Below are 26,281 nucleotides of genomic sequence, written 5' to 3'. Positions count from 1 at the left end.
AAAGACATCAAGTTTGACATGTTGCGATTGTGGTCTATGTTCCCAAAACTCTTAGTAGTGTGGTCGGATATAATTCCGAGAAAAGTCTGGTATGGGGCGAGGTCGGTCCAAGGTGTACATAGGGCCAGGATAAAAGTGAACAGGGCAGTATCCCGCTTTATGGTGAGGAATGGGGCAGTTGTAGTGCGCCATTGGGACCTGGAGTCAGGGGAAGGGGAATTTTGGAGAAAGGATGGGGTCCATTTGAATGCGGTGGGGTTGGACTTGTGGTGTATAGCCATTCAGGAGGGCATTGAAAAGGGGTTGAAGGTGTGGAGGGACATAAATGTCTGAGGGGATCAGGACATTTATGTTGGTGGCGTGGGGGGGGGGGGGGGTCCTTGAAGTTGGTGATAACAGGAAATGGCGGCCCGGGGGGGGGGATCTCTACAGGTCCTGGACTCCCCCTTAGGTGGATTAAGTGGACGGGAACGTGTTGGTAAACCTGCGGGTTTTTGGTGGTCACTGGCCAGGAGAGTCTTATTTCATGTCTTCGAGCTACTGTTTAGCGGCTGAAGGCAGGACTCTACATTGGACCAGATTTGGGCTTTAACATGAGGATGTTTTAATTTTGGGGCTTCGAGGACCGTCCCGTCCTTGGAAGAATGTATAAAAATGTTTAAATGGTTATGTTAATTGTTAATAAAGCGACTGCTGTGGCCAATTTATCCAAAGGAGTGAGTTGTTTTGTTATTTCACACCTAGGTCTGGTAGTGGTTGGATGGATTGGTTGGGTGGCACTTGGGGTATGGGTAGGCTCACAGGTATCACGAATACCAAATTGTCAAGTGCTGTACATGTACTGTAGGTGAGGAAAGCAGCCAAGCCTTTTCTATACAGAGCAGCATGTGGGTGTAATATACAGATGGTTGGCAGCTGTAGGTAGCAGGATCGGAGGCAACTCGGATCCAAGCACTTTAACCCTTTAGACACTGCGGTCTCTACTGACTGCAGCATTTAAGAAGTATGGTAGAGATAGGGATTGCTTCTATAACCCCTTCAGTCCACAAGCAATGTGATCAAGACATGAGGTCTTATAGATATTACATTGTTGGCAGATCCCAATGAATATGGACGAAGCCAACAAGACCTCATGTCTATAGCCTTATAAAGTATATGGGTTCTTATAAGAGTCGTGGCTGCAGGCAATTGTGTTATGTGACCAATTTTGTTTTTTCTTAGTATAGCTGATCATATACTTGACATGCAAAAAAAAAAAAAAAAACAAATGTACCTGCAGCTATAAAGTCTGATGGACTTTGTAGGTTTTCCAGAAGATTGCTGCTGTCCACCTTTTTAAGTTCAATTTTTCCATCAAGATTATTTTTTGCTGATGACAAAGTTGCAACAAACTTGTCCAAAGAGTCTAAGAATTCTTGAATCTGCGAGTTTTGGAGTCCATCCTTCACAGCCCCCCAGTTCTAAAAAAATATATATATAAGAAATGAGAGACATTTCAAAAGGAGAACAAAACACAAAGTTATGTGCATAGCACCTATAGGCTTATATCTATATAACCTGACTTTGTGAAGCTTTCTGAAACATGACAACCACAGGAAAGACATTTCAGTTTTGGATACACAATCAAGAACTCAGAACTCCCTCTACTTCCAAGTGAAGAGGACCCATTTAGGTGCAATTACTTCTTACATTGTTAAGACTACCAATAAGAACATGGAAGGGATGTGTAGCCCTTTCTTTATGTTGAGTTGATAATGTTGGGAGTTGGAATTATGCTGTATGTAAATCTTTATGAAAAACTGCTGTTTTTTTAGTCTTACCAAGCCAAATCTATCCAAAATTTAACCTGATCTGCTATGTATGTATATAGTGCAGAACAGCCTGCCTGCTAATACTATGGTCGCGATCAATAGGCTGTTCAGACACGTTGCACCGCACTGTATGACTGATGTCCTATGCAAGCCTTATCTGTGAGCATTTTTCCCACTTGGCAGCCAGTTACTGGCTGTCTTCATCAGTGGGTTGCACCTGTCCTGCCCTAAGCCTTTATCAATGGAGATGTGCTGCATCCTGCTAGTGCATCAGTCAGGATTTAGTGAGTTTACCATTCATATGTAAGGTTTTTTTTAAATTTTTTCTTATGTTAGCTGTTCTGATCTGCTATGTAGGCAAAGTGAAAGTTGAGCATGCAGCTCATTGATAAAAAGTGTTATATATTTGCAAATCAGTGCCGGATCTTCACTGAGTGGTAAAAGGGGTTAACTATGGGACTGACTGAAGTGGATGGAATGTAGCAGGCAATTAGTCTATTCAGAGAGGAAGAGGACAAAATAGCTTACTCACCGATAACGGTGTTTCTCGGACCCCCATGACAGCACCACGGAGAGAGGGGGTCTGCCCATCAAGGACAGGAACCTACAGATAAAAAGGCGGCACCTCTCCTCCGCCCCCAGTTGGTTACAGAGCATCAGAGGGTCTCCCGGTTAGTTAACAAAAGTATATACATAACATTATATTATTGCATATTATGGAGAAGCACCGTGTCTAACGAAAACACTCTACACACATTAAACCGTGCTCACCACACACGTGAAGGGGGGGGGGGGGGAGAATAAGTGGGTGCTGTCATGGGTTCCGAGAAACACCGTTATCGGTGAGTAACTAAGCTATTCTCTCTCACCCATGACAGCACCACGGAGAGAATTTCAGAGATTGGTAGCTTAGGGAGGGACCACCGCCTGAAGGACCCTTCTCCCGAAGGTCAGGTCAGACGTAGAGGCTAGATCTAAACGATAGTGTCTGAAAAAGGTGGAAGGTGTTGACCAGGTGGCCGCTTTACAGATCTGTTCTATCAATACCTCTGATCTTTCTGCCCGTGAGGTCGCCATTGCCCTTGTAGAGTGAGCTTTTAAACCCTCCGGGATGGTATTCCCACTGGATGAATACGCCAGGGCAATGGCATCCCTTATCCACCTTGCTAGGGTACTCTTGGATGCCTTGAGTCCCTTCCGAGGTCCCTGGAAACACACAAAGAAAGACCCTTCCTTCCTACATTGGTGGCCTCTAAGTAATGAACTAGGCACCTCTTCACATCTAGGGTGTGAAATCTCTCCTCTTCCCTATTCCTAGGATTTGGGCAGAAGAAGGAAGGACTACTTCTTGGGACCTATGGAAGTGTGACACTACCTTAGGTAGATATGCTGGGTCAGGTTTCAATATGACTATCGTCTAGGATTTTAGTGAACGGTGGTATCACTGAGAGCCTGAATATCGCTCACTCTGCGAGCGGATGTTAGGGCCACTAGAAGTACAGTCTTTATTGATAGGGTTTTTAGGGGTGCTGACTGGATGGGCTCGAATGGGGGCCCTGTTAGTGCAGTCAATACTAGGTTTAGATCCCATGACGGTAATTTCTGGGTGATTATTGGTCTAGACCTGGCTGCGGCCCTAATTAACCGTACTACCCAGGGGTTGCCTGCCACATCCTGGTTATACAGGGCACCTAGGGCCGCTATCTGTACATTCAATGTATTAGTCGCCAGCCCCTGTTCTAACCCCTTTGACAAAATTCTCGAATTCCTGCAAATCTGGACTCCATCCTGCACTCTTTCCCCCGAGCTAGACAGAAATTTCCTCCAAGTTCTCCCATAAGCTCTGGTTGTGATCGGTTTCCTACTCTTTTGTAGCGTGGAAACCAGGTTTTCTGAGAACCCCCTCAGCAGTGCCCTTTCAAATTCCATGCTGTTAAATGGAGGTTCACTGCCCGAGGGTGTAACACGGGACCTTGGGACAGAAGGTCCAGGAGATCTGGTAGAACCCAAGGGTCGGTTATTGACAGTATTCTCAGCCAGGAGAACCAGGTTCTTTTTGGCCTAAAGGGGGCTATTAGTATCATTCCTGCCCTGTCTTCTCTGACTTTCCTTATGACTGCCGGGATGAGAATGGGCGGCAGAAAGGCATACATTAGGCCCTGTGTCCACGGAAGTATAAACGCATCCAGGGTCCGGGGATTTCCCCTGGGGTTGAGGGAACAGAATGCTTCCACTTTTTTGTTTTTGTGGTCGGCAAACAGATCCATGTCCGGGGTTCCCCACATTTTTACAATCTGCCGAAAAATTGACTGTTTTAGAACCCATTCCCCCTGGTGTAACTGGGTGCGGCTCAAAGTCTGCTCTCTGGTTTTCTGTTCCCCGTATGTGTAATGTAGAGAGGGATAGTAGGTTTTTCTCGGCTAGGGTGAATATTTCGGAGGATGTGTTCATTAGTGTTCGGGACCTGGATCCCCCTGATGATTTATGTAGGCCACCGTCACCCGATTGTCTGAAAATATGCGGATGTGATGACCCCGTAGTGCCGGTAGGAAGTGTGTTAGGGCATAGCCCACTGCCAGTAGTTCCTTTTGGTTCGAGGAGGCTTCTAGTTCCTGACCTCCCCATTCCCCCTGAGCCACCCTGTTGCTCATATGTGCTCCCCATCCCTTGGGACTGGCATCAGTGGTAATTATGTGTGTGATTTTTATTACCCAGGGAATCCCTTTGGATAGGTTGTCTCTGCTTCTCCACCAAGCTAGGGAATGAATAGTTTTGGTGTCTAGTGTAACGTGACCTTCCAAGTGACCTCCTAATGCTAACTGTTTGGCTATTACATCCCATTGTAGATCTCGTATGTAGCTGCGCCCACTGGACCGCTGGCAGGCGGAGAGTGACCCTAGTAGTGACATCGCTTTTCTTAGAGTCATGGAAGGGTTCTGAATCGCTCTTGGTACCATTTGTGCAATTCTCTCTTTTTTGCGGTCCGGAAGGTAACACTCTTGGGTGTTTGAGTCCAGTGTTAGTCCTAGGAACTCCTGAACTTTGCTGGGCTTCAACCTCGATTTTTTTTAGGTTTAGAAGCCAGCCGAGGTTTTGTAAAGTGTCCATCACTCTGTCCCTCTGTTCCTTGCATCTTTGGGCCGAGTTGCTCGCTATTAAAAAGTCATCCAAATATGGGATTATTAGAATATCTTGTTCTCTTAGGTGAGCCATCATTTCTGCTACTAGTTTCGTGAAAATTCGCGGGGCTACAGAAATCCCAAATGGCAGGGCCCTGTACTGAAACTCCCTTATTTCGTCTTTGTGGATGGTGACGTGATAGTACGGATCGCTGAGATCTAATACTGTCATGAAGCAATGTGGGAAGAGAATTTTGGTGGTTGATATGATTGACTCCATTTTGAATTTCTGAGTTTTGACGTAATAGTTTAGTCTTTTTAGATTTATAATTGTCCGGAAGGTACCGTCCGGTTTGGTCACCAGAAAAAGAGGGGAGTAGAACCCTCTGCCTCTCCATGCTTAGGACCTCTTTTTTGAGAGCTTTTTGTTCTTTTATTGAAGATCTTAGTGGAGTCACCACATATTTTTGAGGTGGGAGAGAGAGAGAAAGTCTATCCTTAGCCCTGATCCTATCAGATTTAATAACCAGGGGTTGTTCGATATTTTCCTCCAGGCTGGGAGAAAAAAAGCTTAGCCTCCCTCCCACCCTGGGCAAACAGTCACTTGGAGGGTTTTTTGTCTCGGGACGAGTTACCAAAGAAGAATGCCCTGTCCCTCCTTCTGTCGTCCCATTTCTGTTCTCTCGGGGGTCTCCTTTGAAAAAACTTTATTCCGAAAGGACCTTTTAAAGCCTGTAGGACCCAGGTTTGGGAATCCCTTCTTTTTATCCCCTGCCTTTTGGAGGATGTCATCCAGCGTCTCTCCGAATAGGAATTTTCCTTCACAGGGGATGGAGCATAGCTTCATCTTAGTCTGCAAGTCCCCTGGCCAACATTTGAGCCACAGCGTTCTCCAGGCTGCGTTTGACAGGGCTGCTGCATTAGATGACAACCTTACTGAATCAGCTGATGAGTCGGCTAAGAAGGCCGCCACTCCCCTTATTTCTGGAATGGATTCCAGGATCTTCTCCCTGGGTGTACCTTCCCTTAACTGCTTCTCTAGTTGATCCACCCACACCATGAGGGCTCTGGAAGTACATGTTGCCGCTATCGCTGGCCTAAGATTTCCCCCAGCTGATTCCCAAGTGCCCTTGAGGAAATTATCGGCTTTTAGAGTACCCATATCCTCAAAGGGGAGTGCAAATTTTTTTGAGGCCTTGGTGACCGCCACGTCTAGTTTTGTGGCTTTGTCCCAAGACGTGGACGCCTCTTCGTCAAATGGATATTTTCTCTTAAGGGAAGGGACCGTGGAGTTATTCCTATCCGTTCTTTCCCATTCTTTTTTTTTCAGGCCCTGTACATTCTCGTTTAGCGGAAACACTCTGCGTTTCTTTTGACCTAGTCCCTCGATTATTATGTCCTGGACTGATCTATTGGGCCGACGGTCTGCAAACCCCATGGTAGACCTTACTGCCCTTACTAACATGTCTACCTCATCTAGGGGAAAAGAGTGACGGCCCCCTGTTTCTTCATCTGAGGATGATGAGTCGGTGTCCAAAGTCTGTGAGGTAACTTCCCCTGACGTCGAGACTTCTGACTGGGAGCCTACTACTACATCCCTTCTTTTTGGTTTGCCCTTGTGTTTTAGGGATGAAAAGGCACTCTGAAACTCCAAACGGATTACCGCTCTTAGATCCGAGGCATAATCCGGGGTTTTATCACAAAGAACTTCCTGTATGCAGGAGTCGCAGAGCTTTTTATCCCAAGAAGCTGGTAGTGGTCTGCTACAGGTGGGGAATTCCCTGTTCTTTGTTTTCTTTTTCTTCTTTCCCTAATAGAAAGAAGTCTATTACAATGGGGAACATTCACGTAGATCACTTACCCCATTATGCGCGGTTGCAGGTACCGGTTCAGGAGGTGGATTCAGATCCCTCGCGGGTTGACCCACGGAAGGTGATTTGCTCCTCGCAGTCGACTTACCCCTGCGTGGAGTGGCTACTGGACCAGCCCTCGCACCTGTCCTTCTCTTTTTGCCAGTGATGGTGGTGTAGCCTGTGCTGCTGCTGCATTGGCTGCTCCTCGTGCTGGTCGCTGTCTTCCATACTTACAGGATACTTCCAGCAAGGAGTAGCTCCAGCGTTCTCCTTTTGAATTACCCAGCCATGATGTCACTTCCTCTCCCAGTCTGCCCCGCTGTATGCCCGGGGAGCGTGCAGTGCGCATGCGCCGACCGCGGGGACCTGGAAGTCGTTCGCTCCATTTCCGGGGAAGCACCATATTGGTACACCTCTGTACCGCGGCACTTCCCCGCGTGTACCAGCGTCCTCCAGCCCCGGCCTCCTTTCCGGAGCAGCGGCTCGGTCCTCCCCCCCGGCTCACCCTGTGAAGCCCCTCGGCTACAGCGATGGCGGCTTCAGGAACCGACCCCGCCGCGACAGGGGTCTCCCCGCTGCCAGTATTACGGACAGGACGGCCTTGGACTCCTCCTCAAAGGTAAGCTGCTGCCGCTGGTTCCACGGGTCACCCGTCAAGGACAGGAACCCAACTGGGGACGGAGGAGAGGTGCCACCTTTTTATCTGTAGATTCCTGTCCTTGATGGGCGGACCCTCTCTCCGTGGTGCTGTCATGGGTGAGAGAGAAATGCTAGTGCCACCTATGGTATGTAGCAATACTATAAGTAAATATCGACCCTTTAAAGGATTTTGCCACATGACTTGGGATAAGAAGGCAAACCAGAAACTTAATTTGCAGAAACGTGTTTGAAGCCGTTTGCATTTCATCAGTACAAATCAGGAGTACTGATTTGTTTGTGTGAGAGGCTTCTGACCGAGGTTCTAATGGGCAAAGTTTCTCCTTGAGAGAGCAAAGTCGGCATAAGGATACTTATAGGCCATTCAATGCTCCTCTGGGAAATTAAATATGCAAATATCCTCTTCAGCAAGGAGGGTGACAGGAACTCTAGTGCCACCTATTGCGGATAGGGAATTTAGATGGTGAACCCGTATGGGGATAGTGATGATAATGTATGTAAAGCGCTGTGGAATTAATGGCACTGTATAAATGAGTAAAATAAACTGGGGTTGTTGAAACTTCTGGCATCTGCCCAGTTATTGTGTGACAGTACAGCAATGAATAATATTAGTGTGTGAGGAAAAGATAATAGTGCCATACACTTTTTCAGAGTTATCGGAGGCATTGAAGTTGTTACACCCGGTCCCCGTCCTGGCGCTGCGCCCAGGTCTGCCACTGTTACACCTGGCTCCCGTCCTGGCGCTGCGCCCAGGCCTGCCGCTGCTCTCTGTTCTGGGCACTCACCTCGAGCCTCTCATGCTGCTGCTCAGCGTTCTGTCCTCCCTCCTGCCTCCTCCTCCTGTGAGGAGATCTGTAGCTAAGGCTATTAGGGCACGCACGCACGCCCGCTCTCTTGCCTTCTTAAAGGGTCAGCGTGAATTATTCAAAAAATGCAATCAACCAATGGCAGCGCACTGGCTGCCATTTCTGGCCTCTCCTCCATAGGGAGAGCGCCGGAGCAACGAGTATCTATCATTGCTACATCCGGTTCTCATGCTAACCTGTCTGCGCTGCATCTGCAGTCTCTGTGCATTATCTAATGCTCTCAGTTTCCACAGCATATCAGTATCCTGTGTTACCTGGTTATATCAGCAACCATCTGGGCCTAAGCCATCTCGTTCCGCCTACAGCCATCCGAGTCCAAGGACTGTGTGAAGGTCACTGGAACTGACTCCTTACCAACTAACCGGATCCAGGACCCAGCGCATTACGGACTCTGCTGTAACTTTTGTTATCCCTTTTGGTCCCGCTGGGACAGCTGCCACGTGTTTGGCGTCTAACTGGAGGTAGCACCTGTGCCCTCCGGGTATTCCATTCTTGCCCTGCCTGAGGGGCTTTACTACAGGTGCCCGGGGCTCACTAGTCACACCCCTTTCTGAGCCCCCCGGACCGTGGTCCCAAGGTTCCACTTAAAAAATAAAAATGAATGTGAACTTCACCATCTTTGCCTCCGCGTCCATTCGTTACAGAAGTACTTTCAATTCGCAGTGAATTGGTTCATCACAAATTGAATTTTCAGGGAAAATTCTGAGAATCTGGCAAATTCGAATCTCTAAAAGTTTACTCGTCTCTAATAACTCCAATAAGATAGATATTGTAATAGTATCATCAGAAGAGAAAACATAGAAGTGCTGCTCACAAAATTAGAATATCATTAAAAAGTTAATTTATTTCAGTTCTTCAATACAAAAAGTGAAACTCATTATATAGAGTCATTACAAACAGAGTGATGTATTTCCAGTGTTTATTTCTGTTAATGTTGATGATTATGGCTTACAGCCAATGGAAACCCAGTTGTAGACTAGAAGATGAGCCTTGGTGGCCTCGAAGCGGAGAACTAACTAGTTGAGCTTAGACTCTTAGGAGACAGAATCCCATGAGAGGACTGTTCTGAGACCAAATGACATGTGGATAAAAACCCAGTAGAGATGCCACTGGAGTTACAAAGTTTGAGTTCACTAAGAACACTGAGGTAGTAGAAGTGTGAGCCTGGGTCGCACTGTGCCCCAGAGAGAAAAAGCTGCAATCAGTGTACAAGAGTAGTGGCACAAGCCCAGGCCCAATGCACATCATGGAGTGGTAAAAAGCTGCAATCAGTGTACAAGAGTAGTGGCACAAGCCCAGGCCCAATGCACATCATGGAGTGGTAAAAAGCTGCTTATTTGTTTTCTGGTAGATCAAGTTCTGAAACATTGTCAAGTGATATTCTGACATGTTGGAAGATCTACAAACTAACCAAGCTATTTTTAAGAACCTTGTGTTTGAGAATTGCCTTGATGATGAGACCTCTACAAAATTATACATATGATTTCGACTGATGTAGGGTGGTAAAGACTCGGCCCTTACACACCCTTATATAAACATGGTGTGGTATGCTTGACAATCTGGTGTTTATTAGATTACGTCGATAGCAGGTTCTTGGTTTTCTAATTCACTTCTCAGAATCAGGCAGGTTATAAGTTAGTAAAGACATAATTAATTGCTTAATATCATTATTAGATTGAATGTGATTCACGTGATGTGTGATTAAAAGCTTAGAAAATGGCAAATGTGTCATTAAAATGAACATAAGATATGCAGTAATGAAAGAACCAATTACTTTGTCTTTATCAATGATCAATCAGCCGGAGTTCTTGAACAGTGTGATCCGACAGACCAATACATTATCTTACCTCCTGACATTTAAGTGCTGGCACCAAAACCTGAGCAAGTAAGATTTCCAGGCCTTGGAGTATGTTGCCATTTGTACACTCGAACATACTGAAGTTCACCTCCTGAAATATAAGTGATAGACGTTATAGTTCTGACTTTTAGATCATAGTCACCACTGTATCATATTTATTCAGAAATGCTAAATAACCAGCTATTATTTCTGAATGTTAATGTGAGTTACTTTGCACCTAGTAGCAGATATGAGTCCTTGTAGATTGCATGAAGAGCCATGTGTCATCTTGATCAATACTATAATAAGCCATAACATAAAATCTCACCTGGATAATATTGGCTGTAGTGATCGCTTTCTCTGTTGTGCGCAAAAAGAAGAGGCACGTCCCGGTTAACCCCTGAAATTTAAGACAATTACCATTTTTATTTGCATCCTATTTTTCCTTATGTTTCGGAACGAAAAATTGAAGAACATTGTATCAGTTAGAGAAGGGTCACACAAGACCTCTGATGATCCTTTCCAAAATATCTTACAACTACCTATCACAGTGTGGCACAGCGAATTAACCCCTTAATCATGCAGCCTGTTTTGACCATCCTGACCAGGCCAATTTTTTAAATTCTGACCAGTGTCACTTTATGAGGTAATAACTCTGGAATGCCTCAACGGATTCCACTGTTTGAGACTTTTGTGGTATATTGTACTTCACGGTAGTGATAAAATTTGGTTGATATGATTTGCCTTTATATATGAAAATTTGACAAAAAAAAATAGAAAATGTTGCAATTTTCAAACTTTGAATTTTTATGCCCTTACACCAGCTGGTTAGATAGCACAAAGTAGATAATAAATAACATTTCCCACATGTCTGCTTTACATCAGCAAAATTTTTTCAACAATTGTTTTTGTATTAGGAAGTTATAAGGGTTAAAAGTTCATCAGCAATCTCTTATTTCTACAACAAAGCATACAAAACCATTTTTTAGGGACCACATCACATTTGAAGTGACTTTGTGTGGTCTATGTGACAGAAAATACCCAAAAGTGACACCATTTTAAAAACTGCTCCCTCAAAGTGTTCAAAACCACATTCAAAAAGTTTATTAACCCTTTAGGGGCTTCACAGAAATTAAAACAATGTGGAAGGAAAAAATTAAAATTTCACTTTTTCCCCTCAAAAATGTTGCTGCCACCCCAAATTTTTCTTTTTCTCAAAGGTAACTGTAGAAAATAGACTGTACAGTTTGTTGTGCAATTTCTCCTGAGTACACAGATACCCCGTATGTAGTGGAAAACTACTGTTAGGGCGCATGGCATGGATCACAAGGGAGGGAGCATCAATTGAAATCTGGAGTGCAATTTTGACTGGAATGCATTGCAGATGCCATATTATATTTGAAGGGCCCCTGACATGCTAAAACAGCAGAAAACCCCACAAAGGACCACATTTTGGAAACTAACACCCCTTGAAGAATTTATCTAGTGTTGTAATGAGTATTTTAAACCCTCAGGAGATTCACAGAATTGTACAAAATTGGGCTGAATCATTGAAAAATTACAATTATTTCCACTAAATGTTGCTTTGGCCCCAAGTTTCAATTTTTAAAAGGGATAATAGAAGACAATGAACTGTACAATTTTGTTGTGCATCCTCTTAAGTACGTCAACACCCCATAAGTGATCAAAAGCTTCTTTTGAGATGCAGTACAAAGCCAAGAAGGGAAGGAGCACCATATTGGAGTTTAGATTTTGCAGTCCTTGAGGAGCCAGAACAGCAGAACCTCTTCATAAGTGACCCTATTTTACAAAATACACCTCTCAATGAATTCAACTAGTGATGCAGTGAGTACTGTATGTTGACACCTCATGTGCCTCACACAATTTTATACCATGAAGAAAAAGTAACAGGAAAAAATGGATCTCAGTTTCTTGCGCAATTTTTTCCTGAGTGTGCCAATACCCTACATGTAACTGGGATATACTTTTCAGGCATATTGAAAAGATCAGACGGGAAAGAGCGCCATATTATAGTGCAGATTTTGTTGGTATGGTTTGTGGGTGCCAGGTCACATTGGCGGAGCCCCTGAGGTGCCAGAACAGCAGAAGCCCAACATAAGTGAACCCGTTCTACAAACTACACCTTTCAATAAATTTACTTACAAGTGCAGTGAACATATTGATACCAAGGGTGTGTCTCAAGGTTTCATATCATTGGGTATTTTTACCACAAAAATGTTGTTTTAGCCCCACATTTTACATTTTCACAATGGGAAAGGAAAAAAATGGCAACGACATTTGTTAGACAATGTCTGCTGAATGTGGCAATACCCCCCATATGTAGCTGTACAGTACTGCTTAGCCACATGATGAGACTTGGAAGGGAAGGAGCGCCATTTGACTCTTGGTAAATACATTTTTGTAGAATAGCTTGCGGACTCCATATAGAGAGCCCATAAGTGCCACAAGAGCAGAATTTCCCCATTTCAAGTGACCCCATTTTGGAAAATTACACCCCTCTGGGAATTTACCTATAGTTGTAGTGACAATTTTAACTCCACGGATGTTTTCCAGAAACAAGCAGCAATGGATGTTGCTGAGTGAAAATTGCAAATCTGCCACTGCAGTGCCAATAGGTTGTAGTGTCCAGTACATTGTAGTGTCTGTACATTGTACTTCCCATCCATGGTGTCCTGCTTGTTTTTCTGGAGGCAAGGACCCCATAAATTAAGCAGGCTCTTATCACTACAGAAATGGCAACATGAATGCTAACTGGGGTTTAGCCACACTGTGGGGCTGAAAAGAGATGGGGGCATTAGGATTTGGGAGTACAGAATTCACTGGATTTCTTTTGAGGGGGTGAGGAGCCATTATTCTTTTACAGACCCTTTGTGCTACCAGTAACGTGGAAACCCATATTTTTCCCAATGACCTTAGTGGGGATTTGATTTTCGTTTTGTGGATTGAGTGGAAACTCTTATTGGGAACATTTTACATAACGTTTTGCATCACATTTATCCTGCACCCTACGCTGAGCACTTACATCAGGGTTTCCATCTAAATCTCTGAATGATGTGATTCAGATGAAACCCCCAACAGGTCCATTCACTATAATGAGATAGCAGAATTACTCTGAACATCGTCTGGACTCTGTTCATTGGTGTCCATTTCAGCCGCGCTCAAAACTGTGGTGGACCCAGCTTTTATACACTCTTAAAAAGACAAACACTGCTGGATTATAGACCAAATGGTGTCAACAGTGCCTCCATCTACCTCATTAAGGGTAATTTTCAGCTGGAAGTTCCATCTGAATCACATATTTCAGGGATTTACATGGAAAACCCCATTGTAAACGCTCAGTGTAGAGCCCAGGATAAATGTGAGCCGAGCCTTACTGCGATCTTTGGGAGGCAGAATGAACAAATCAACAGCAGATGAAGAATTGGTTTTATTTATTCTTTATAACTTTCCTTGTGTGGAATAAGTGATGAGACAACTTTATTCTTCAGGTCAGTGTGATTACAAAGATACCAGATCTACATAGCTTTTATGTTTGGCTGCTCTCACACACTAAAAGACACTATTTCTTTTACAAAAGAACAAGTTTTTGCATTGCCATATTCTGAGAGCTATAATTTTTCAAAATTTCTGCCGACTTAGGCTAGTTTCACATTTGCGCTTTATAGCGCAGCGACGGCCTGCGCATGGCTGCCGCTAAGCTCCGCCCCCTCCTGGCTCCCTGCCCGCCCCTTCCGGTCATCGCTGCCTACTAGCGCACATGGACGCTTGCGATCTGCGCACCCTATCTTTAGCATAGGGTGCGCAGATCGTGCGCTGGCCGTGCGCTAGCAGGATTTTGGTGTGCGCTGCGCACTTTTGAAGGTGCGCCCGTGTGCGCAGAACGCAGCATGTTGCATTTCGGCGCGCACAGCGCACCTTCAAAAGTGCGCAGCGCACGGCAAAGTCGTGCTAGCGCACCATCTGTGTACCCTATGCTAAAGATAAGGTGCGGAGATCGCAAGCGTCCCATGTGCGCTAGTAGGCGGCGATGACCGGAAGGGGCGGGCAGAGAGCCGGGAGGGGGCGGGGCTTAGCGGCGGCCGTGCGCAGGCCGTCGCTGCGCTATAAGCGCAAATGTGAAACTAGCCTTAGTCACATAACGGCTTTTTTTTGGTGGGACAAGTTGACATTTTAACTCGTACCATTTTCAGGCACAACATTTTTTGATCACTTTATTCTGATTTTTGGGAGACAGAATGAACAAAATTCAGCCATTCAGGGATTGTTTTTTTGATTATATTTTTCAAGCCTGCTTCCGTGTGGTAAAAGTGATATTCTTCAGGTCAGTACGATTACAGCGATACCACATTTATATTATTTTTTATGTGTTAGCTCATTAATACAATATGTATTTTTATTTATTTAATTATATAAATATATATGTATATTTTTTAACATCTTTTTTAAACTTTTTTAATTAATCCCTCTATTGGACTTTAATTTTCATTACTCTGATTGCTGATATAATGTAGTGCATTGCACTATACCGGTCAGTGTTACACTGTCAGAGACGTCTTAGGCTATACTCTGAGCTTAATAAAAGTGACATTTAGGGAATTAATTTGCCTGAGTTGGTGCGGGAAAGACTCCTAGCAGTGACAGCCAGGTCTCGGCTATTACTTATGCCAATCTACTGGAGGTGATGGCGCAAGCATTGCTCCTGTGCTCGTACGATCGCCATGACATACGTTTACGTCATAGGTCGTGAAACCCTATCCAATAATGATATAAACTTGCGTCAATGGTCAAGAAGGGTTTAAGAGGGACTAACACAGTCTGTATAAAAGCAGAGGCAGAGAATGCAGCAGCCATTTTGTAGTGAATCAGGAAAGTGAGATAATGTAATTGTTCACATCTTAACCATAAAAATAGAGTGAAAGTCGTAAAACACTAAAGAATCAATACAGATAGTGTGTGACAGCACAACAGTAAAGAAAATTAGTGTATGAGAAAACAACAATAGTGTGAAACTTTTTTCAGGGCAATTGGAGGTTTTGAAGTATTTCCGATTTATGACGAACATTTTACTAAAATTTTCTGGGAAAATTCAAAGAGTCTTGTGAATTTGAATTTTAAAGATTCGCTCACTTCTAATTACTACAGTATGAGAAATATTACAAATTACTTTCACAAGAATAATACAGCTATTGCAGCAGTTTTTCATTAAGAATAAGTAGATATGATGACTAATGTTATCTATGTGAAGAAATGGTTAAAAACAATGGGCCCTGTAAATTATTAACGTATACTTCTGTTTTCCCATTAGCCTTAGTTCCATAACTCCCATTCATTTCTACGCGAGTTACGGAAACAGTATAGCTCAGCACACTTGGCTCTTTCTGTGATTCTGTGAATACCACCTTCTGCACCATCCAATAAAATATTTCCAATATATTGATATGAAGGCCATGTACCTCATTGGAGCCCATGGTGATAAACAGCTTCTTCTGTACGTTTGTATAAGAGGTATTCAGATTTGCTCCTTCCGTCCACATCGGAATATTTGTCTTACCTGGCTATAACACAGAATGAGGCGGATATGGTTTATGATAGGAAATGTGGGGATAAATTAGTACTAAAGCACGAACATATACAGACATTACATTAGTGAACATACCTGAGAAACTTCTTGGTAAAAAAAGATAAGCTTTTTTGATCCATTAGCAGCAAAAAAATCAGCTATAAAACTGAACTGTAAAGAAGAAGAAGGAACATCTGAACACGGGGCTATCATTTCGGTAAGCATAACATGGTGACATACAGTATGAGCTATAAGTCAGGACATCAGACATATTCCAAACCCAGAGGCAATAAACTGGGCAGAGCTGTCCAAACCGGGTGGCATAGATCCATGCATGATAGATTCTGAATTATTTAGGTGAATATATGGGGTTCTGTATGGGTTTTGTCCTCTAATTTTTTGGGGAAAGTTTTCTAAATGCATTTATGGCATAACAATTTGAATAGACTCTATGTCAATATGTGATGGTGCTGTGATATAATGGATTTGTCACTGGCATGAAGTCTATTTTTTCACTATTTCGCTGGGCATAAACTACCGAAACCAGATAAACAGAGATCTAAGTGCTTCTCAGTAGAAATGTGGACAAAGCCTTTCATTTTTACATGATTTATACCATTAACTCCTATTGTTTTTCCATTATCTCTTTCATCTTACAGATACTTTCACCTCCGAAACCTCCATAAGTTTCAGTAGTAAGTAAATAGATTCACTAATTCCTAATTTATAATTTGTCTGCTTCTCTTTATTGTAACTTGTCAATTTGCTACTTTCCCAGAAGCACTGTTGGCCTTATATAAAGATAATAATTATTGGATGTAACCTGTAAGACTACACAATACCACTAGGTGTCAGTATTGGCCAAGCTTTTACCTTGTCATCAGATGTAACTACTTATGTCCCCCAAAAAATTGAGAAAAGTATTCAATCAGTGATTCCTTTATTGGCTAACCAGAGAAATTATATTTGCAAGCTTTCAGGGCTCAAAAGGCCCCTTCATCAGGCTAGATTACAAGCTTTCAGGGCCTTTTGAGCCCTCTAAGCTTGTTGCAAATATAATTTCTCTGGTTAGCCAATAAAGGTATCACTCCTTGAATACTTTTCTCAATTTTGGGGGGATATAAGTATTTACATTTATTTTTCTGGCTAACACTCTACCACAATATTATTTTGTATTGTACCTTGTCATCAGAAATGAGAAAGTCTTCCACTTCATTTTCGCCGATCCCCAATCCATCAGCCAGTTTGGAGACCAAATATTTATGTCTTGCATCTAACTGAGCTCTTCTCTCATCCTTTGTAACTTTTGCTAGCTTTGCCATTTCTTTTCTGGCTTCATTAGAAAGTACATTGTTCTTTTTCCCTGTTGGCTGTAAAATTTAAAAAAAAAAAAAAAAAACATTTTTTATACCTATAATTTTTTTTAATTATTTTCTTGGAACTGTTTTTCATTGTAGGTAAAAATGTAAATGGCTACTTACTGGAATCGGTGCCGTTGGAGAGGACGCGGTATTAGCGGATCCTGGCGCCAAGCTCGTTCTCTTCGCTGCCCCTCGACGTCTCTGACCCTTGGTGTCTCCATCTGTCAATCACAGGGAAAATGGATAAAGTGCATCAAATCAAAAAGTATTCGACATGTGGGGCTAATAAATGTACTACAGTTTAAAAGGTCTTCTTTAGATTTGCTGCACATGGGACAGTGGGGTCACGCAGATAATCAATGAGGCTTTGGCCACGCTCAAACATTCAGTATTTGTAAGAAAAAATCTGGAGTGGAACAATAAAGGAAAAGAATAATAGAAACCCGTCACCACTTCTGGGTTTATCACCCACTCCTTGTTCTGGCTTACAGATCCTGAGGTAAAATACTGACCAACTACTGAGGTGAAATGCTGACCAACTACTGAGGTAAAATGCTGACCAACTACTGAGGTAAAATGCTGACCAACTACTGAGGTAAAATGCTGACCAACTACTGAGGTAAAATGCTGACCAACTACTGAGGTAAAATACTGACCAACTACTGAGGTAAAATACTGACCAACTACTGAGGTAAAATGCTGACCAACTACTGAGGTAAAATGCTGACCAACTACTGAGGTAAAATGCTGACCAACTACTGAGGTAAAATGCTGACCAACTACTGAGGTAAAATGCTGACCAACTACTGAGGTAAAATGCTGACCAACTACTGAGGTAAAATACTGACCAACTACTGAGGTAAAATACTGACCAACTACTGAGGTAAAATACTGACCAACTACTGAGGTAAAATACTGACCAACTACTGGAGGTAAAATGCTGACCAACTACTGAGGTAAAATGCTGACCAAATACTGAGGTAAAATGCTGACCAAATACTGAGGTAAAATACTGACCAAATACTGATAGTGTGAACGTGGCCTGAGGGGGGGGGGGGGGGGGGAGAATCTTTGTGTCTATAGTTAGAATCTCTTGTAATAATTATATACCCCCCCCCCATCTGTATACAGCAATGCTCATCTGATTATCACAGGGATTACTTGTTTGCTCTTAACTTAATCCGCATTGCTGAGATTTTCATGTTTTTAGTTGTCATGGTAACGAGAGGTTTATTCTGTTCAATAATGAACAACTGGATTCAGACTACAATTTACGCATGTTAATATGATTTAAATCACAGAAGAAATTAGCGCTCGCGCCTTCCGACTAGTTTGTATACAAACCTTTATGTAAAACAATAGGAAATGACACTCCTTGCTAATTCTGCAATCTAATAGATCGGTTTGCCAGAAATGCGTCACTATGAAATGTTCCTTGTGATTCCATCTAATAGGTTTCTAGATTAGTAGTCGTGTTAATCCGCCATTTGTATTTCTGTATACACACATATATAGGGGAAGCTGTCAATCACTTATTAGGACCGCCCACATGACTGGTGAGCCCAGAGTGAGCAGGTACTTCAATGAATAAATTACTGCTATACCAAATCTTTCCCACAAATCTACATTATAAGTCTAAGGGCCCTGTCACACATAGCGACGCACCAACGATCCCGACAATGATATGACCTTGTCAGGATCGCTGGTGTGTCACATGATCGTCGGTGAGCTGCCAAACAGGCAGCTTCACCAGCGATCAGCACCAGCGACACGGGGGTAACAAGCGACGCACGTCGCTTAGTTACCCACTGTGTACCTTAGTTACCAGCGTGCTGGTGCAGGGAGCTGGTAACCAAGGTACACATCGGGTTTCTAAGCGCTGCGCGCGGCACTTAGAAGCCCGATGTGTACCTTGCTTACCAGCTCCTGCTCGCTGGTCTCCTGCCTGCCACACACAGCGATACGTGCTGGCCAGCGGGAGATCAGCGATCAAAAAAATGTCCTGGCCATTATAGGGTGATCAGCGATACCAGGCAGGGGGGGCGGTCGCTCGTCAGTGTCACACACAGCGATATCTTATTCTGCAATATTATATTTAATATTTTATGGTGATTGACAGAACTCTTTAGAGTACTGCCTAAGTTAAATACACAGCCCTGTGGCACTGACACTGCAGGGGCCAAGTACACACACAAGGTCATTGTGTACAAGTGCTTTCTCATCCCTCTGCAGTGCTTAATGTGTGACTCAGCAGGGATCTCGCTAGCGCAATCTGTGTGTGTGACAGGGGCTTAAGTTATCTTGTTCTCTGACATCATGCCCATAGATTGCACAGCATTTCTAAGCTGGCAGGTTCCCTATAAATGGAGTCTGTTGCCCCCACTCAAATGTAACCATTTAGACAGTTATATAGGGAGGCTTATTTTACAAATCTTATACCGTTTTATTACAGGTGTAAATGAAAGGGCTTCAGTGCAACCTTGGCATCAACTAGAGCTCAGCCCCTCCATTACCACCCTCCGCTCCTCACATTATGGTGATACTCTTTAGAGTACTGCCTAATTTAAATACACAGCCCTGTGGCACTGACACTGCAGGGGCCAAGTACACACACAATGTCATTGTGTACAAGTGCTTTCTGATCCCTCTGCAGTGCTTAACGGTCGCTTGAAGGATCATAATCACCAAGGAGCCAGTACTGACAGGAGAGGGAGATGTCAGTGTGTCCCATACTCATCATTCACCTACATGTAACGGTAGCTGCTGTGTGATCATGTGTGCAGTGAGCAGCTATTACCCACCCAGAGGAGAGGGAAATTATAATGAGCACACATTGACACTGTGTGCACACACTCACTTGCCATACAGGTTAGTGTGTGTACTGTCATCTCACTGTCTTGGGTGTAGTGGTTGCTCGCTGTACACAAGATCACACACTGTTGAGCAGCCACTACACACAGGAAAATGAGCTGAGAACACACACACTGGCATTGTACATATTCTCATCTCCCCGTCACCATCGGCAGCTGCTTGGTGATCCGATGTGCAGCATGCAGCCGCTACATACAGGAGAGGGTTGAGAACGCATTATATCACAGTGCCTGCAGATTGGACTGCCAAAAACGCTGCAGAATTGTCAATAGAAATGATGTATGAATCAGGAAGAGTGTGTGGGCGGAAAATAAGTGTTTGCGGAGAATATGTGCGTGTCTGTCTGCAGGTGTCTGTTTGTACACCTTTTCTTTGGTTATCTTTTTTCCTGTCTGTTTTGGGTAACAGGTGTTTTTCATTTACTTTGTCTGCTCTATCACCTTTCAGGTGCAGCTTTATATACCTTCGCTTGCTGGTGCTTCCTTTGCTGTAGTTTATATTGGTTGCAGCTGTTTCATGTGCGATTCCTTTATTCCTTTGGGAATTCCTACTCTAGCGATACTACAAACAACTAAGGATATTCAGGGTAAGCTGCCGTGGAGTAGGGGTGCCACTGCGTTATCTTAAGGTACCAACCTCCTAAAACCTCTCAACAAGCCCCAGCAGGGATTCTTTTGGCTAATGAGTTTCCATCTCGACCTTGGACCCACTTGTCTATGGATTTTGTCACAGAGTTGTCTAATTCTGGATGTAATACTGTGGTATGGGTGGTTATGGACCGATTTAGCAAGGTGGTTCACTTGGTCCCTCTACCAAAATTGCTTAAGGCGATCAGGCAGAAAAAGGCCAGGGCTTTTCCTAGTCTGAACAGGGATCCATCAGGTTCAGGTATGTCTCCCTGGTTTGTACACTACCCGTGTTAATGTCCTTTAGCAGTCCTAACAATTCTAATCCACATATACCCATATAATTTATCCCACGTGTGGAAAATAAAGGATTTCACCTTTGTTAACTGATATCAATGGTGGATTTAAAGGTTGGTCTGTGTCTCCTTTCGATGCACTGCTGGGAAGGTCCACTTCAGTTTCCTCTTCTACAATAGGAGGAATGGGATCGTCTTCATCCACATCAGTTCTGATGCTTTCATCCATAATTTATACCCTTTAGGTTAGAAAATAAACATTATGGCCTAATTTTAAAACCCGTGGGATGTAACATTTTCTACCAAAAAAAACACACACGTATTTTAACATAGAATTTAAATAGAGCATGTCATGTCCAGAAACGCTGTTTACCTGCAGATATGGGATTAATCTGCAGCTGAAGAACAGTAAAATCAGCTTAGGGCGCTTTTTCGGACCAGTGACTACAGGGAGAAAAGTAAGTTATATCTTACCTGTGGCCGTTTGCTTCACTACTCTGAGTTGGTATAATCATGCCCAAGCACTTTGATTGGCAGCTTGCTCTGCAGCGTGTGTGTGCAGCGCAGCTTATCAATCATTGTGCCGTGGAGTGATTACAATGCACTCACTGTTTAGTGACTGGAGCCGCTTTGTGCATCTTCACGGAGGTAAAGTTAATTTTCTAGCTATAGCTCCAAGCAGTCTAACATGATTTCAACACTAATTACCTGCAAATTCACCATACATTTGCGTGTAAATAACATTTGTGAATAGAATATGAGAGGTTTCCTTTTAAGGAAAATCAATTAAAAGGGAATCTGTCACTCTTTTTTTGGACTATCAGCACATCAGGGGCTTATCTGCAGCATTCTGTAATGCTGTAGCTGTAGATAAGCCACCAATGTAACCTGATAGATAAGAAAAACACATTAGATTATACTTACCGGAGGGGGCGGTCCGGTCCGGCGCCTCCCATCTTCATATGATGCCGTCCTCTTCTTCCCTTCCTGTAGTGGCTTCGGCACAGGCGCACTGCTCTGCCCTGTTGAAGGCAGAGGAGAGTCCAGCAGTGCGCAGGCGTCAGGAGACTGTTGTGAGTTCATTTTCCCCTCCGTCACTGAGGCCTGGTGAACTCCCTATTCTAGTGAAGGAAGGTAGTGAGCCTGATTATCAGACACCTGGGACTAATGAAGACGATTGGCTGAGTGGAGTCACTGACTGGATTTAAGGCAGCCTACGCCCTTTCTGCCCTGCGGGTGATTTCTCTGTGGACTCTTGGACACCAGTCTGATTCCTGCTCTCCTAAAGCTAAGTTTTCTGTTTTGCCTTTTGCATTTAAGATTTGTTTTTGTTTTTCGTGCTTTTTGGATTCTGCCACTCCCTGCTGGAGTGTGCAGTGTTCCTTGAGCTCTGTCTTCTGAAAGTACTTGAGCGCTGATTTAGTTTTTGAAGCTTAGTTGCTTCAGGGCCATTTTTATATCCGCTTGTTGGCTTTTGTCTGATAGGGTTTTGGCAGATTGCAGACAGCAGCCTTCCTACCCGTTCCTATCTAGGTAGTTTTTGGGCCCCGTCTTTGCTCAGCCTGTCTTTCTGTCTTTGTAAGTGTTTTCATCTTGCTTCACCATCATTATATGTGGGGGGCTGCCTATTGCTTTGGGGTCTGCTCTGGGGCAGTTAGATTTCCCCTTTCCTTCTTTAGGCCTATGTATCTCTTCGGCTGTGATCGAGGGGGTCTAGGTCATCGTAGGAACCCCCCACGGCTACTGCTAGTTGTGTTGATAGGTTCAGGGGTCTGCAATCTGATAGTTGCCAACTTCTCTGGTTTTGCAGGACTTAGCTAGCATTTCTGTTTTTGCCTCCTACGGTGACTCAATCATACCACCAGACCCTACTGTGATGTATATATTCCCCCAGCCCCTCCTGTGATGTATATAAGTGTAGGAGAGAGAGCCTCCACTGTGTAACTGGGCTGGAACTAAGGGGGCTGTCACTTAGGTTCCCAGGGGGTGTGTTCCCGGGGAAAGCAATTACAGGCCGGGACAGACTCTTCTGGAAAGTGCGGGGGCGGGGCGACTATAAAATGGAGCACAGGAGACCAGCAGGGGGCACTCAACAGGGAGAAAGGCAGGAAGGCGGAACCTAGGTGGTGCTGGAGAGCAGGAGGGAGCAGGGATCTACCAGAGAGACAGAACAGGGGCTCACTTCATCCAGGGAGAGGACTATACCAAGCGACACCAGGAAGAAACAGAGCGTTGACACTCGCGGCTGCGGCCCCGACACAGACCCGCGGCCGCCACTGCCCCATTCCACACCACGGCTGCGGCCTGTACGCTGCCACCCACGGTCGCCACTGCCCCGTTCCGTGGCTGCGGCCTGTACGCCTCCACCCGCGGCCGCCACTGCCCCGTTCCACACCGCGGCTGCGGCCTGTGCGCTGCCACCCGTGGCCTCCACTACCTCACTCCATCCCACGGCTGCGGCCTGAGCGCTGCCACCCCCGGCCGCCACACCGCGGTTCGGCCCAGACCCTGGGCCCCGCGGTCACCACTGCTCGGCTCCAACCCATGGCTGAGGCCTGTCCATCAAGGTCCGCGGCTGCCATCACCTCACCCCCGAAAGGGTGGTCTCGACACTGGGAGACACTTCAGGGGCCTGTTGCGCCCCTTCCACACCTAGGCGTAGGAACGCCCAAAGCCTCCGACAGCTCCTCGTCAGCTGGGCCCAGCGGCTGAGACGCTGAACGGACACCTCCCGGACATAAACTCTGCAGGAGGTCAGAAAAGGATAAGTGGTTGTTAACCCCTTCACCCCCAAGGGTGGTTTGCACATTCAGGACCGGGCCAATTTTTACAATTCTGACCACTGTCCCTTTATGAGGTAATAACTCTGAAACGCTTCAATGGATCCCGGTGATTCTGACATTGTTTTCTCGTGAAATATTGTACTTCATGCTAGTGGCAAAATTTCATTCATATAACTTGCGTTTGTGAAAAAAACGGAAATTTGGCGAAAATTTTGAAAATGTCGCAATTTTCCAACTTTGAATTTTTATGCCCTTAAATCACAGAGATACGGCACACAAAAAACTTAGTAAGTAACATTTCCCACATGTTTACTTTACATCAGCATAATTTTGGAACCAAAATTTTTTTTTTTTGTTAGGAAGTTATAAGGGTTAAAAGTTGACCAGCGATTTCTCATTTTTGCAACACCATTTTATTTTTATGGACCACATAACATTTGATGCCACTTTGAGGGGTCTATATGATAGAAAATACCCAAAAGTGACACCATTCTAAAAACTGCAACCCTTAAGGTGCTCAAAACCACATTCAAGAAGTTTATTAACCCTTCAGGTGCTTCACAGGAATTTTTTGAATATTTAAAAAGAAAAAAAAAAAATGAACATTTAACTTTTTTCCACAAAAAAAAAAAAATTCAGGTTCAATTTTTTTTATTTTAACAAGGGTAACATGAGAAATTGGACTGCAAAAGTTATTGTGCAGTTTGTCCTGAGTACGCTGATACCTGATATGTGGGGGGGGGGGGAAACCACTGTTTCGGCGCATGGCAGAGCTCAGAAGGGAAGGAGCGCAGTTTGACTTTTTCAATGCAAAATTGGCTGGAATTCAGATCGGACGCCACGTCACGTTTGGAGAGCCCCTGATGTACCTAAACAGTGGAAACCTCCCACAAGTGACCCCATTTTGGAAACTAGACCCCCCAAGGAACTTATCCAGATGTGTGGTGAGCACTTTGAACCCCCCAGTGCTTCACAGAAGTTTCTAACGCGTGAAAATAAAAAAATCGTATTTTTTCAAACATGATCTTTTAGTCCCCATTTTTTTTTTTATTTTCCCAAGGGTACCAGGAGAAATTGGACCCCAAAAGTTGTTGTCCATTTTGTCCTGAGTACGCTGATACCCCATATGTGGGAGAAAACTACTGTATGGGCACACGTCGGGGCTCAGAAGGGAAGTAGCGACGTTTTGGAATGCAGACTTTGATGGAATGGTCTGTGGGTGTCATGTGCGTTTGGAGAGCCCCTGATGTACCTAAACTATTGAAACTCCCCAAAGTGACCCCATTTTGGAAACTAGACCCCCCACAGAACTTATCTAGATGTGTGGTGAGCATTTTGAACCCCCAAGGGCTTCACAGAAGTTTATAACGCCCGGACGTGAAAATAAAAAAAAAAAAAAAAAAATCAATTTTTTCCCACAAAAATGATATTTTTGCCCCCAATTTTTTATTTTCCTAAGGGTAACAGGAGAAACTGGACCCCAAAAGCTGTTTTGCAATTTGTCCTGAGTAGGCCGATACCCTATATGTGGGGGTAAAACAATGTTTGGGCGCATGGCAGAGCTTGGAAGGGAAGGAGCATCATTTGGCTTTTTCAACACAGAATTGGAATTGAGATCAGACGCCATGTTACATTTGGACAGCACCTGATGTGCCCAAACAGTGGAAACCTCTCAATTCTAACTCCAACCCTAACCCCAACACACCCCTAACCCTAATCTCAGCCCTAACCGTAACCCTAGCCCTAATGGGAAAATGGAAATAAATACATTTTCTTTTAATTTTATTATTTTTCCCTAAGGGGGTGATAACGGGGGGGGGTTTGATTTACTATTTATAACGATTTTCATTTTTGGCAGCTGTCGCACGCTAAAAGACTCTTTATTGTAAAAATAGTTTTTGCATCACCACATATTGAGAGCTATAATTTTTCCATATTTTGACGCACAGAGTCATGTGAGGTCTTATTTTTTGCGGGACGAGTTGACGTTTTTATTGTCATTTTACGGCACGTGACATCTTTTGATCACTTTTTATTCCGATTTTTGGGACGCAGAATGAACAAAAACCAGCGTTTCATGAATTTCTTTTGGGGGGGGGTGCGTTTACACCGTTCCACCTGCGATAAAATTGATAAAGCGCTTTTATTCTTTGAGTCAGTACGGTTACAGCGATAACTCATTTAGGTCGTTTTTTATGAAATGAAAACAATTTTATATAAAAAAATAATTATTTTTGCATCGCTTTATTCTGCGAGCTATAACTTATTTATTTTTTTGCTGATGATGCTGTGTGGCAGCTCGTTTTTTGCGGGACAAGATGACATTTTCAGCGGTACCATGGATATTTATATGCGTCTTTTTGATCTCGTGTTATTGCACTTTTTGTTCGGCGGTATGATAATAAATTATTTTTTGCTTCGTTTTTTATTTATTAAGGGGTTCGCTAAAGTTGTTAACTAATTGGACAGTTTTATAGGGCGGGTCGTTACGGACGCGGCGATACCAAATGTGTGCTTTTATTGTTTGTTTTTTATTTCGAAAAAATGAATTAGGGATTTTTTTTTTTTTTTTTTTTTTTTTTTTAAATTAAGCGATTTTTTAAAAATTTGTACACTTTTT

General features: G+C 43.8%; 1 protein-coding gene across 1 annotated transcript in view; it reads right to left on the bottom strand.

The window, feature by feature from the left end:
• Positions 1–26,281, bottom strand: part of LOC141099782 (dynein axonemal heavy chain 5-like) — a 587,253-nt gene that overhangs the window by 544,160 nt on the left and 16,812 nt on the right. Inside the window, exons 2-9 of the mRNA XM_073587845.1 lie at positions 20,960–21,117; positions 17,206–17,306; positions 16,906–17,094; positions 15,821–15,895; positions 15,618–15,719; positions 10,472–10,543; positions 10,154–10,255; positions 1,274–1,460 (exon numbers count right to left, since the gene is read on the bottom strand). Of these exons, the coding sequence (XP_073443946.1) occupies positions 1,274–1,460; positions 10,154–10,255; positions 10,472–10,543; positions 15,618–15,719; positions 15,821–15,895; positions 16,906–17,094; positions 17,206–17,306; positions 20,960–21,107 (976 nt within the window). The 5' untranslated portion in view covers positions 21,108–21,117. The remainder of the gene's footprint in view (positions 1–1,273; positions 1,461–10,153; positions 10,256–10,471; positions 10,544–15,617; positions 15,720–15,820; positions 15,896–16,905; positions 17,095–17,205; positions 17,307–20,959; positions 21,118–26,281) is intronic.

Source organism: Dendrobates tinctorius, unplaced genomic scaffold (assembly GCF_039654945.1).
Source record: "Dendrobates tinctorius isolate UK_male_01 unplaced genomic scaffold, ASM3965494v1 ptg000102l, whole genome shotgun sequence".
NCBI classification, from domain to species: Eukaryota; Metazoa; Chordata; class Amphibia; order Anura; family Dendrobatidae; genus Dendrobates; species Dendrobates tinctorius.
Note: the sequence above shows the minus strand (reverse complement) of the source record. Positions and strands in the feature narration are given on the sequence as shown.